Genomic DNA, 13,805 nt, shown 5'->3' with positions numbered 1-13,805 from the left:
GCCTGGCTCCCTTTTTATTTTTATTTTTAATTTTATTTTATTTTTTGCGGATCTGGGGATGGAACCCAGGGGCATTCAACCTCTGAGCTACACCCTCTGCCCTATTTTTTATTCTTTTTATTTTGAAACCGGGTCTCACTGAGTTGCAAAGTGCCTCACTAAGTAGCTGAGGTTGTCTGCGAACTGTGATCCTCTGGTTTCAGCCTCCTGAATGCTGGGATTACAAGCATGCGCCACCATGCCCGGTTTATTTTTATTTTTTGAAACAGGATCTTGCTAGGATGCTGAGACTATCCTTGAATCTGTGATCCTCCTATCTCAGCCTCCCAAGTACTGGGATCACAGGGGTATGCAACACCTGGCTTCAGAGTGTATTTGTTTGTTTATTTATATATTTATTTGTAGTACTGGGGATGGACCTAGGGGCATTCTAACTTTGAGCTCACCCCCAGGCTTTTTTCTTTTTTATATTTTGTGGTCCTTGGTGTGGAACCCAGAGGCTTTCTACCTCCGGGCTATACTCTCAAACCTATTTTATATTTTATTTGGAAACAGGGTCTCACTAAGTTGTTGAGAGCCTCCTGTCACAGCCTCCCAAGCGCAGGGATTACAAATGTGTGCCACCACGGCCAGCTCCTATTTTATTTTTATTTTGAAAAGGGCTTAAGTAGCTAAGCCTGTCTGTGGACTGTGATCCTCCTGTCTCAGCCTCCCAAATGCTGGGATTACAAGTGTGCACCAACATGCCTGGCTTCTGAAATGACTGTTTTATTTTACATTTTATGAGTTTCCAAGCAGGGTGCTGTAGTGCAGACCTGTAATCCCAGTGCTTAGGCTGAGACAGGAGGATCACAGGTTCTGGGACAGTCTCAGCAAGTAGTGAGACTCTAATCAACCTGGCAAGACCCTGTCTTAAAAATAAAATAGGGCTGGGGTTTAGCTTGGAGGTAGACTGCCCCTGGTTCCATTCCCAGTACCATCCAGAAATGTATATATGCATTTTTTTTTTTTTTTTTTTTGGTGGTACTGGGGTTCCTGGAAGCCCTTCTACCTCTGGGCTACACTCCCAGACCTATTTTTACATTTTTTATTTGGAAACAGGGTCTCCTAAGCCAGCGCGCGCGGCTGGCTTCGAACCAGCGCGATCCTCCTGTCTCTGCCTCCCAAGCGCGGGGATTACAAGCGTGAGCCACCACGCCTGGCATATATATGCATTTAATCTCCCAAATTTATTCCTTCTTTCCCTTGCCAGGGTTTGAACCCAGGGGTATCCTACCTCCTAAGCTACTTTCCCAACTCTAATTTATTGTAGAACTGCAGATTGAACCCAGGGGCAGTCTACCTCTGAGCTATACCCCCAGCCCTATTTTTATTATTTTTGTTTTGAAATAGTCTCACTAAGTTGTGGTACGCCTAAATTGCTGAGTCTGGCATGAATCTTCGATCCTCCTGTCCCAGCCTCCCAAAAGCATGGATTACAAGCGTGTGCCACCTTGCCTGGCTTTTAAAGTGTAATTTTTATTGTGTGTGTGGCACTAGGGGTGAAACTCAGGGGATTTTCTACCTCCGAGCTTTACTCCCAGACCTATTTTGTATTTTATTTGGCAACAGGATCTCATTAAGTTGCTGAGAGCCTCACTAAATAGCTGAGGCTGGCTTCGAACCTATGTGATCCTCCTGTCTCAGCCTCCCAAGTGCTGGGATTACAAGCATATGCCACCACACCCAGCTAAAGTGTAATTTGTATTGCTTTATAGATAATTGATAACATTGTGTGTAGTACTAGTAATTGAACCCAGGGGCATTCTACGAATTCTGAGCTACATCCCCAGCCCTATTTTTCATTATTTTGAAACAGGGTCTCACAGAGTTACAAAGGGCCTCACTAAGTAGCTGAGGCTGTCCTAGTACCTGTGATACTTCTGTCTCAGCCTCCCAAAAGCTGGGATTACAAGCGTGCGCCACCATGCTGGCTTCTAGCAGCTTTCTTCTCTAACTTAACTCAATAGTGTCTTTTGGTAGGCAAAGTCAGCTCCCTCATTTTTTGAATTAATGGATAAGTTTTATTCTTTTCATATGACTTCCACTACATGTATATATTACAAAGTTTCCTCTTTCCTTCTCTCTACCTTTTTTGGGGGTGCTGAGGATTGATCCCAGGGCCTCAGACATGTTAGGCTAACACCCTATCACTGAGATACCCCAGCCCACATTGCCCCTTTCTTCTGCAGGCTTTTGAGTCTCTCTTTATTTTCTGTCTTCCCCTATGAATGTGGATACAGCGCTTTTGTATTCTGCAGGTTGGCCACCCTTCTCTTCACAGTCCCGACTGAACCCCATCACCTTTTTACCACTCCTCCGCCATGGACATCCAGGATCCCCTTGGATCCAGGAACCTTTAGAATACCGTCCCCCCTCCCTCTAGCAGGCGGAGCTCTAGAACTCTGCAAGATGCAGCAGGCCCTTTTGTTGTGCATGTGGATGGGGGTGCTCCACTCTCCTCCTTCAGGAACCATGGAATTCTGATCTTGCTCCAGGTTTCTGGCTGACACCCTGGGCATCAGACACCAGGCTGTCTGTGTCCTGGGGAGGGACAGCGTCTGCTGGATAATCTGCATACACAAGTTCCAAGTGTCCCCGGGCTGCACTCCACCCAGAGGGGACCTTTCACACAGGAAGGCAGGTGGCTGCCCTCCTGGCTTGAGCGCCTTCCTTCCCTCCAGTGCCACCATCTGGGCTCTCTCCTGGACCGCCTGCTCTGTCACCATCTTGGAACCCAGACTGGAACCTGCAGTTACAAGTTGCACCTGCACGGCCACTGTGCTACTCCAGAGAAGGTACAGGGTGGACTTCTCAAGTGACACGGACCAGGCAGTCAGTAAGTAAAAGCACTGTTTATTCTATTTTTTTTTTTTTGGTGGTACTGGGGATGGAACCCAGAGGCTTTTCTACCTCCGGGCTATACTCCCAGACCTATGTTCTATTTTATTTGGAAACAGGGTCTCACTAAGTTGCTGAGAGCCTCACTAAGTAGCTGAGGCTGGCTTCGAACCCATGCGATCCTCCTGTCTCAGCCTCCCAAGCGCGGGGATTACAAGCGTGCGCCACCACGCCTGGCAAGCACTGTTTATTCTAAATTCTCCTCCCAGATGGGTACTTAGTTTTTAAAATAATTTCAAATGTACAATAAAATAAAAGAGGTAGCAAGTAAGTCTCAAATCTCACCATTCAGAAGCGATGCAATCTTCTATGTCTAAGATTTAAAAATATCTTTGAATAGGTAGTAAAAATGCACATGGTACAAAACTCAAAAGGTATAAAAATATATCCAGTTCCCTCCTCTCACCCAATTCCTCTGTTCCAAGACAGCTCTCTTACCCTAGCGACAATCTTCATGTTTACACACATGCAAGTGTACACATATATATTGATTCACAAAAGGTCACATTTTCTTAACATTGTTCTACACCTTGCTTCTGTGGCACTGGGGGCTCTATTGGGCCTTCCACCTGTGAGCTACACCCCCAGCACTATTTTATTTTTTATTTTGAAACAGGGTCTCACTGAATTGCTGAGGCTGGCTTTGAATTTGCCATCCTCCTGTTTCAAGCCTCCCAGGTACTGGGATCACAATTGTGAACCACAGCTTGGCACACCCAGCTTATTTATTTTTGTACTGGGGATTGAACCCAGGGGCTTTCTAACTCTGAACCACACACTTGGCCTTTTTTTTGGTGTGTGTGTGTGTGTGGTACTGGGGATGAAATCCATGGGCATTCTACCTCTTGAGTTACACCCTAGGCCCTATGTTTTAGTCTTTTTTTGGGGGGAGTACTGGGATAGAACCCAGGGTCATTGTACCTCCGAGCTACACCCCACCCTCAGTTCTATATTTCAGTCTTTTTATTTTTTGAAACAGCGTTTCACTGAGTTGCAAAGGGCCTTGCAGAGTAGCTGAGGCTGTGAATCGCGATCCTCTGATCTCCACCTCCCGAATGCTGGGATTATAAATGTGTGCCACCATGCCCAGCAATTCTTTATTTTGAAACAGGGTCTCACTGAGTTGCAAAGGGCCTCAATAAGTAGCTGAGGCTGTCCGAAAACGGCAATCCTCCTATCTTAGCCTCTCAAATGCTGGGATTACAGGCGTGTGCCACTATGCCTGGCTATTATTCTTTATTTTGAAACAGGACCTCACTAAATAGCTGAGGCTGCCTGCGAACCGCAATCCTCCTGTCTCAGCCTCCCAAATGCTGGGATACAAGGGTGTGCCACCACACTCGGCTTACCCTTGGCCCTTTTAAAATATTTTGTTTTGAAGCAGTCTGGCTATATTTCTGAGGCCATCCTCACAACTGAGATCCTTCTGTCTCAGTCTCTCAAGTACTGGGATTATAGGTGTGCACCACCACACCTGGCTTAGGGCTGGGTGTCTGATGTACACTGGGTGTCATTATACAAATTATTTTTTCACAAGAACCTGAGATGCTGGTAAGGTAGCTGTAACTATCCTTGTGTTGGCTTCTTTTTAGGTCTTTAGGATTTTTTTTTTTTTTGGGGGGGGGGCAGGTCCGGGGATGGAACCCAGGGTCATTTGACCTCCGAGCTACACCCCCTGCCCTATTTTTTATTCTTTATTTTAAAAACGGGTCTCACTGAGTTGCAGAGGGCCTCACTAAGTAGCTGAGGCTGTCTGCGAACTGCGATCCTCCAGGTCTCAGCCTCCCAAATGCTGGGATTACAAGTGTGCGCCACCACGCCCGGCTGGTCTTTAGGATTTTTGTCCTCAGAGGAAGAAGCCGACATCTGGGTGGCCCTTTGGCCTCCCTCCAAGAGGCTGCTTAGCGGGCCTCTCCTTTGACTTCATGAGAGAATCCAGCTTGAGGCCAGGCCCTGGGCTTCCTGGGTCTCTCTCCCTGCTTCATTCCTTCCATATGGAAACTCTTCCAGGTGTCAGAGGAAGTCCAGTGAGTTGATTCTCATGTATCTGGAGAAGAGAACATAGAGGCGGCGGAACCAGAGGAGCTGGCTTTGGTGGCAGGACATGGCTTTCTGGAAGAAACAGAGGGACCGGTATGGATTCATGCTTGGAAGCGATTTCTGACTTTCAGGTTTGGTCTCCTCACCTGAAACCTTTCCTCCCACTAATACACTCCGTGCTGCCATGTGATCTGGCTTCTTGCTGTAGCCCAGGGACCTCCTCTGGGACCCTTGCCACCCCTTCCCACCTCCTACTGACTCTTGAGGCCCAGCTGAAGACGGTCAGGGCAGTCAGAGCACTTGCTACTAGTATTGCTGGGTTTTTTTTTGGGTGGGGGGGGGCAGAGATTGGGATACTGGGAGTGAACCCAGGGGCATTCTACCTCTGAGCTACACCCCCAGCTTGATTTTTTATTCATTATTATTATTATTATTATTATTTTTTTTTTTTTTTTTGTGGTACTGGGGGTGGGACCCAGAGGCTTTCTACCTACGGGCTATACTCCCAGACCTTTTTTTAAAATATATTTTATTTGGAAACAGGGTCTCACTAAGTTGCCGAGAGCCTCACTAAGTAGCTGAGGCTGGCTTCGAACCTGTGTGATCCTCCTGTCTCAGCCTCCCAAACGAGGGATTACAAGCGTGCGCTACCATGCCCGGCCTTTTATTTGTTATTTTGAACCAGGGTCTCACTGAGTTGCAAAGGGCCTCACTAAGTAGATGAGGCTGTCTGCAAATCCAGATCCTTCTGTCTCAGTCTCCCAAATGCTGGGATTACAAGTGTGCACCACCATGTCCGGCTCCCCCAGACCCCCTTTTATTTGGGTGGTATTGGGGTTCCTAGAAGCCCTTCTACCTCCGGGCTACACTCCCAGACCTATTTTTATATTTTTATTTGGAAACAGGGTCTCTTAAGCCAGAGCAAGCGGCTGGCTTCGAACCTGAGCGATCCTCCTGTCTCCGCCTCCCAAGCGCGGGGATTACAGGCGTGCGCCACCACGCCTGGCTCCCCCAGACCTTTTTTAATTTTTTCTTTAAAACAGGGTCTCACTAGGTTGCCCAGAGTCTCACTAAGTTACTAAGGCCGGCACTGAACCTGCTTTTTGTCACAGCTTCCCAAGCACTGGAATTACAGACATGAACCATCATGCTCAGCCATATTGCTTGTTTTTTTTCAATAAATAGAGGACACTCATCAGTTTCAAATAGATAATAGGTAGCAAAGCTAAGATGCAAACCCCGAGCCAGTCCTGCTGCACCGCCTCACTTACGCGGCACACATGGGCGTAGAGGGGGAGCAGACTGGCAGTTGGTGCTCTGAGCTAGGTAAGCCCGAAGATGCAATCACTATCAGAAGAAAAAGGAATGGTATACAAGTATGAGTGAGATTGTCCTTCCCACCTAATACAGAAAATTTAGACTTTTTTGGTACTGGGGATTGAACCCAGGGGCATTCTACCTCCAAGATACACCCCCAGCCCTATTTTGAGCTAAATTCACAGTCCTTTTTACTTTTCATTTTAAAATAGGGCCTCATTAAATTATGGCACACTGGCCTTGAACCTGTGATGATCCTGTCTTAGCTGCCCAAGTATTGGGGTTACAGGTGTTGTGGCTAAAGTTTTTTAAAAATTTTGAAACAAGATCTTAGAAGTGAGGTGTGGTTGCGAATACTTGCAATCTCTACTTGAGAGGCTGAGACAGGAAGATCTCAGGTTTGAGGACAGCCCCAGCAAGTAGTGAGACTCTCATCAACCTAGCAAGACCCTGTTTCAAAATTAAAATAAAATCAGGCTGGAGATGTAGTTCAGAGGTAGAATGCCCGAGTTCAATCCCTAGTACCCCCCCCCCCCCGAAACAGATCTCACTAAGTTACCTAAGTTACCACATGCTGGCCTTGAATTTAAGATCCTCCTGTTTCCGTCTCTTATTATTTTTTTTCCTTGGTAGTACTAGGGACTGAACCTAGGGGCATTCTACCTCTGAGCCACACCCCTAGCCCTATTTAAGTTTTTATTTATTTATTTTTAGTTTTTTTCTACCTCTGGGCTACACTCTCAGACCTATTTTATATTTTATTTGGGAACAGGGTCTCACTAAGTTGCTGAGAGACTCACTAATTAGTTGAGGCTGGTTTCGAATCTGCGCAATCCTCTTGTCTCAGCCTCACAAGTACTGGGATTACAAGTGTGCCCCACCATGCCTGGCTTAAGTTTTTATTTTGAAAACAGGGTCTCACTCAGTTGCAGAGTCTCGCTAAGTTGGTGAGGCTGGCCATGAACCTGAGACTCCCCTGTCTCAGCTTCCCAACGACTGGGATTACAAGCATGTGTCACCACGCAGCCCAGGGCCCTGGGTCCAGATTCAACTGGGGTGTCCTGGTGCTCACAGTCCTTACCTTGGCCTGGGCCGCTTCCTCACTGGTGAGCACAAAGAGGACATCCTGGGTGTGCAGCAGGGAGCAGGGCAGGTCCAGGAGTGAGAGGTACTTGCGCAGCACATGCACAGACTGCAACGTGAGCACCGAGCAGCCTGGGTGGGAAACTGGAGCAGTGAGGAGCTGGCCGCCCCAGCCGACCCCCAACATCTGCCCTCGGCGCCCCCGGGCCTGTGCCGCTGAGCTGCTCCAAGGCCGGAAAGGGCTCTGGGAGGCCTGGCTGGCCAGCTCTGCCCCATGCATGCCCTAGCGAGAGGAGGGACGAGCTCCCTCAAGGCCAAGGGAAACAGGAACATCTGTCCTGGGGGCCTAGACACCTGTTCGTAGCTGTCACTCAAGAATCGACTAACTCGGGAAATCCCTTCAATGCCCTGAGCCTCAGCCCTTCTTTTTCTTGTGTCCTTCCTTCCTCTTTTTTTTTTTTTTTTTTGGTGGTACTGGGGTTCCTCGAAACCCTTCTACCTCCGGGCCACACTCCCAGACCTATTTTATATTTTTTATTTGGAAACAGGGTCTCTTAAGCCAGCAAAGCTGGCTTCGAACCAGTGCGATCCTCCTGTCTCCACCTCCCAAGCACTGGGGATTACAAGCGTGCGCCACCATGCCCAGCCCCTCCTTTCCTTCTTGAGACGGGGGTCTTGTTATGTTCCCTTTGTGGGCCTTGAACTCCTAGACTCAAATGATCCTCCGGCCTCAGCTATAGATGCACATCACCGTGCCTGGCTTAACCTTCCTTCCAATCTACCTTCTCTCCTTCCTTCTCTCGCTTTCCTTCTGGAATCCTACCACTGAGCTACACTTCCAGCCCCCCCCCCCTTTTCCAGTATTGGGGATGGAACCCAGGGGCATTCTACCTCTGAGCCACACCACCAGCCCTATTTTTTATTCTTTATTTTGAAACAGGGTCTCACTGAGTTGCTAAGAGCCTCACTAAGCAACTGAGGCTGTCTGGTGAACCGAGATCCTCCTGTCTCAGTCTCCCAAATGCTGGGATTACAAGCGTGTACCATCACGCCTGGCTCCGTTTTACTTTTATTTTTTTATTTACTACTTATTATTATTATTTTTGCAGTACTGGGGATGGAACCCTGGGGCATTTTACCTCTGAGTTATACCCCCAGCCCTATTTTTTTTTTTTTTTTTGCGGGTCTGGGGATGGAACCCAGGGCATTTGACTCCCCCCACCCCCTATTTTTTATTCTTTATTTTGAAGCAGGGTCTCACTAAGTTGTAGAGGGCTTCACTCAGTAGCTGAGGCTGTCCACGAACTGCAATCTTCCTGTCTCAGCCTCCCAAATGCTGGAATCACAAGCGTGCACCACCACGCCCGGCTCCTATTTTTTATTCGGAAAGTGGGTCTCACTAAGTTTTAGAGGGCCTCACTATGTAGCTGAGGCTGTGCGCGAATTGTGATCCTCCTGTCTCAGCCTCTCAAATGCTGGGATTACAAGAGTGCATCACCATGCCCAGCTTTATTTTCATTTTGAAACAGGGTCTCGTTAAGTTGCTGAGGCTGGCCTCAATCCTACAATCCTCCTCACTTAGCCCCCCAAGTCCTGGGATTACAAGCGTGTGCCACCACGCTTGGCTTGATTCTATTTTCCCATCTGTAAAATGATGTTGATAGTGTGGGTCCTGCCTTTCTCACAGGGTAGATATAAGAATGGAATTGATTGTAGTCACAATGCAAGGACCATACAGATTGGTAAACTCAATAAGCCCCTGCAAAAAGGGCACACGATACTTCTGGTTAACTCTTCCTCTCACACCTGTGAGGTAGGACAGACCAGGACCTGGCGCAGGGAGGTCAGGCAGAGGTGTCAGGCAGTAAGTGGCCCATGGGGTCAAATGCCTTCCCGCAGGCGAGGAAGGGCTCCTATCAGCAGGTCAGGCCCAGTACCCCTTCAGCACAGGCACCCTTTTTTCCTCTGAGTAATTTTACTCTGTTGTTGAATGCGTGGACGAGGAACTTGTGGAGAGGGAGAGTCAACCCCACCTGCAAATTCCCCTCTGGTAAATCTCTTAGAGGACTTGCAACTGGTGGTGTTTTGTAGAAGAGACAAGTCTTACCTTTAGGGAACTTCCCTTCTGAGTGCAAAGCCCTGAGGAAGAAAAGGACAGGGTGAGCAGGGGTGACTCGAGCTCCTCCATACACAGCGTTAGGCCGGGCTCTCATGCAGCTCCACAAGCTCAGTCTTTCTGTCTCTCCCTTCCTTTCTGTGGTATTGGGGGTTGAGCCACACCCCCAGCCCTTTTTATTTTTTTGTTTTTTTACAGGGCCTTGTTAAGTTGCTGAGGCTGACCTCCAACCTGGGATCCTCCTGTCTCAGCCTCCTAGGTACTGGGATGATAGGCGTGCACCACCACACCTGGCTCCCAGGTGGGTTCTTTTGCTTGAACCATTGTTTATTTTTTATTTTACTTTATTTTTGGATGGAACCCAGGGGCCTTCTACCTCCGAGCTACATCCCCAGCCCTATTTTATTTTATTTTTTGGTGGTATTGGGCGTCCTGGAAACCCTTCTACCTCCTGGCTATTCTCCCAGACCTATTTTTTTATGCTTTTTTTTGTTTTTTAATTTGGAAATAGGCTCTCTTAAGCCAGCGTGGCTGGCTTCGAACCTGTGCAATCCTCCTGCCTCTGCCCCCCAAGCGCGGGGATTACAAGCATGTGCCACCACGCCTGGCTTGAGCCACTATTTAGATTTCTGGGGTTCTACCTCTGTGGCTGTGACTGAAGAGACCACAGTGTGCATTTTGCCCAAGGACAACTAACTACTCAGAGGCTGGTCTATGGCTTATGAAATGACCTGGTCAGTCTTTGCCTGTTAGAGATGAAGGTAATGACCGTGGACGACTCTTCTTTTTTTTATTCTCTTGAAATTATAATGTGCGAGTATAGTAGAATTTTTTTTAAGGTACTAGGAATTGAACCCAGTGGTGTTCTACTTTCACGCTACACCCCTGGCCTTATTTATTTATTTACTTGGTGGTACTGGGGAAGGAACCCTTCTACCTCTGGGCTATACTCCCAGACCTATTTTATATTTTTATTTGGAAACAGGGTCTCTTAAGCCAGCAAGCCTGGCTTTGAACCTGCGCGATCCTCCTGTCTCTGCCTCCTAAGCGCGGGGATTGCAAGCATGTGCCACCATGCCCGGCTACCCGTGGCCTTATTTTATTTTATCTTTAAAATTTTATTGATTTATATTTTTAGTGTCTCCCTCCCTTCCTCCCTCCCTCTCTTCTCTCTCTCTCTCTGTTCCTGGAAACCCTTCTACCTCTAGGCTACACTCCCAGATCTATTTTTATACTTTTTAAATTTGGAAACAGGGTCTCTTAAGCCAGCATGGTTGGCTTCAAACCTGCGTGATCCTCCTGTCTCCGCCTCCCAAGCGTGGGGATTACAAGCATGCGCCACCACGCCCGGCTAATTTTTATTTATTTTTAAATTTTTTTATTAGTGCATTGTATTTATACATCATAATGGGGTAAAAAAATCTTGTATAATTTTTTTTTTTAATTTTAGCCGGGCGTGGTGGCGCACGCTTGTAATTCCAGCATTTGGGAGGCAGAGACAGGAGGATCGCGGTTCGTGGACAGCCTCAGCTACTTAGTGAGGCCCTCTGCAACTTAGTGAGACCCTGTTTCAAAATAAAGAATAAAAAATTAGGGCAAGGAATGTAGCTCAGAGGTCAAATGCCCCTGGGTTCCATCCCCAGACCTACCAAAAAAAAAAAAAATAGGGCTGGGGTATAGCTGAGAGGTAGAATGCCTGGAAATAGCCCTGGGTTCCATCCCCAGTACACCCCCACACAAAAATAAATAAATAAACAAACAAACAAATAATAAATAAATAAAATAAGGTAGGTAACCAGGTGCAGTGGCCCACACCTATCATCTCAGTACTGGGGAAATTGAGACAAGAGGATCGCAGGTTTAAGGCCAGCCTCAGCTACTTAGCAAGGTCCTTAGCAACCTAGCAAAAATAGGGCTAGGGGTGTAGCTCAAAGGCAGAATGCCCCAGGGTTCCCCAGTACCACATTAAAGAGAGAGAGAGAGAGAGAGAGAGAGAGAGAGAGAGAGAGAGAGACAGACAGACAGACAGACAGACAGACGGAGGGAGGGAGAAAGAGGGAGAGAGAGGGAGAGACACGGAGGGAGGGAGAAAGAGGGAGAGAGAGGGAGAGAGAGAAGAGAGAGACGGAGGGAGGGAGGGAGAAAGAGGGAGAGAGAGAGATAGAGAGATAGAGAGATAGATATGATGGTTGTAAACTGCTTTATCTGCAGCACAGCATTCCAAGTGTTGAGAAGTCTATGGAGCTTCAGCCACTTAAAGAAAGCTGCTCCAGGCAGTTCTGTCTGCACCAAGAACCCCTGGATTCTCTGCCCAGAATGCAGCCTTCTCTGCTGTCCTGTCTTCAGAGGTAACTGGGCTGGAATGGAAGTAGCCAGGTTGCCCTCTAGCGCCTGGCTGCCCTGCCTGGTGAGGCACTCTTGGTTGTCTGCAGCTGACCTGACCTGATCCTTTCTCTGGTGCAGTGGGAAGAGTGGGTGAAAGTCAGCAGCCCAGGGCGCCTCTAGGGCGAGGCGGAGCCGCTGTCCACACCAGTCTTGGAAGCTCGGGGCCACCCCAACTGCCCCACTTTCCTCTCTGTCTTCTCAAAAAACTGCGTCTCTCCTAAGTGTGGTGGCACACGCTTGTAATCCCAGTATTTGGGAGGCTGTGACAAGAGGACTGCAAGTTCAAGGACAGCCTCAGCAATATAGTGAGGCTCAGCAAACTAAGGAGATCTTGTTTCAAAACAAAACAACAAAAAAAAGCCAGGCGTGGTGGCGCACACCTGTAATCCCAGCATGTGGGAGGCTGAGACTGAAGGATCGCAGTTCGTGGACAGCCTCAGCTACTTAGGCCCTCTGCAATTCAGTGAGACCTGGTTTCAAAATAAAGAATAAAAAATAGGGTAGGGGTTGTAGCTCAGAGGTCAAATGCCCCTGGGTTCCATCCCCAGACCCGCAAAAAAAAAAAAAAATAAATAAATTAAAAAATGTTGGGGGTGTAGCTCAGAGTTACTTGGGTTCAATCCCTGGTAACACACACATACATACGTATATGTGTAATTATTTTGGCCTCTTCCACTAGGCGACAAACAAAAAAAATTTTGTGGTATTAGAGACTGAACCCAGAGGCATTCTATCTCTGAGCTATACCCCAATGTCCCTTTCCCCCTTTTTTGGTACAGGGTATTGAACACTGTACCTCTGCGCTATACCCCCCACTGCCCTTTTTAGTTTTTATTTTGAAACAAGGTCTTGCTAAGTTGCTGAGGCTGGCCATGAACCTATGATCCTCCTATCTCAGCCTCCTAAGTACTAGCACTACAGGTGTGCCCCACACGCCCAGCTAAGTGATGTCCAGTTTAAGGCTGAGGCTTGAGTGTCCCCAGGTGGATCAGCCCTCACATAAATCTCAGAGGAAGGAGCGGAGAGCCAGGGTTCCTGGGTTCTGGTTCTGCCTCTCCATCATTGAGCCTACGTGGACTTAATGACCACCAGGTCCTTTCCACATTCAGCATGTCAGGAAGGTTATAACCGTCCCCCCGACCCCCGCCTCCAGTGGCCCCTCTCCTTCCCCAGCAGTGAGGACGCGCCCCATGTGCTGCTGAGCTCCCAGCAGACAGCACCTCACCAGAGGATGGCAACCGTGCACTCTGTTGATCTGACCTAATGGCCTGTTCTGGTTCTACTGGGAAAATGAAGATAAAAATTGATAAAATAGGGTAGTTTTGAAGGACAAATGAGATTTCATGTAACATATGTATATACTCTTTCTCTGAAGAAAGATTGGAGACAGTGGGCATGATCCCTGATGGATGATAGCAGAGTAAGAGGCCGGGAGGAAGCAGCAGCCAGGGGCGCACTGGTCCACAGGGCTCGCTCCCCAGAGTCCTGGCCATGTGCTACTGGGACTGCAAAACTACTCCGAAGCTTTCTGTGGCCAAACATAATTTTTTTTTTTTTTGTGTGTGTGTGTGTGTGGAACTGGGGATGGAACCCAGGTGCATTCTATCTTTGAGCTATACCCTCAGTCCTATATTTTTGTTCTTTATTTTGAAACAGGGTCTCACTGAGTTGTAAAGAGACTCACTAAGTAGCTGAGGCTGTCCTCAAATCATGATCCTCCTGTCTCAGCCTCCCAAATGCTGGAATTATAAGCATGCTCTACCGTGCCTGGATTAGAAAAAAAATTATTACAGACAGAAAAAAAAATTATTTACCTGTGGACATGGTGGTGCATACCTGTAATCCTAGTACTTGGAAAGCTGAGATAGAAGGATTGCAGGTTTGAAGTCAGTCTCAGAAATTTAGAGAGACCTTCAGCAATATT

At 47.8% G+C, this 13,805-nt stretch overlaps 1 protein-coding gene across 1 annotated transcript in view; it reads right to left on the bottom strand.

Moving 5' to 3' along the window:
- Nucleotides 1–4,953: 4,953 nt before the first annotated feature.
- The window catches only part of PIGL (phosphatidylinositol glycan anchor biosynthesis class L), a gene marked incomplete at both ends in the record, with an annotated part of 47,856 nt that continues 39,004 nt past the window's right edge, over nt 4,954–13,805 (bottom strand). Inside the window, 3 exons of the mRNA XM_080712786.1 lie at nt 4,954–5,052; nt 7,379–7,512; nt 9,488–9,519. Coding sequence (XP_080568912.1) covers nt 4,954–5,052; nt 7,379–7,512; nt 9,488–9,519 — 265 coding nt within the window. The remainder of the gene's footprint in view (nt 5,053–7,378; nt 7,513–9,487; nt 9,520–13,805) is intronic.

This window comes from Muscardinus avellanarius, assembly GCF_963383645.1.
Source record: "Muscardinus avellanarius genome assembly, chromosome: 16".
Lineage (NCBI taxonomy): Eukaryota > Metazoa > Chordata > Mammalia > Rodentia > Gliridae > Muscardinus > Muscardinus avellanarius.
Note: the sequence above shows the minus strand (reverse complement) of the source record. Positions and strands in the feature narration are given on the sequence as shown.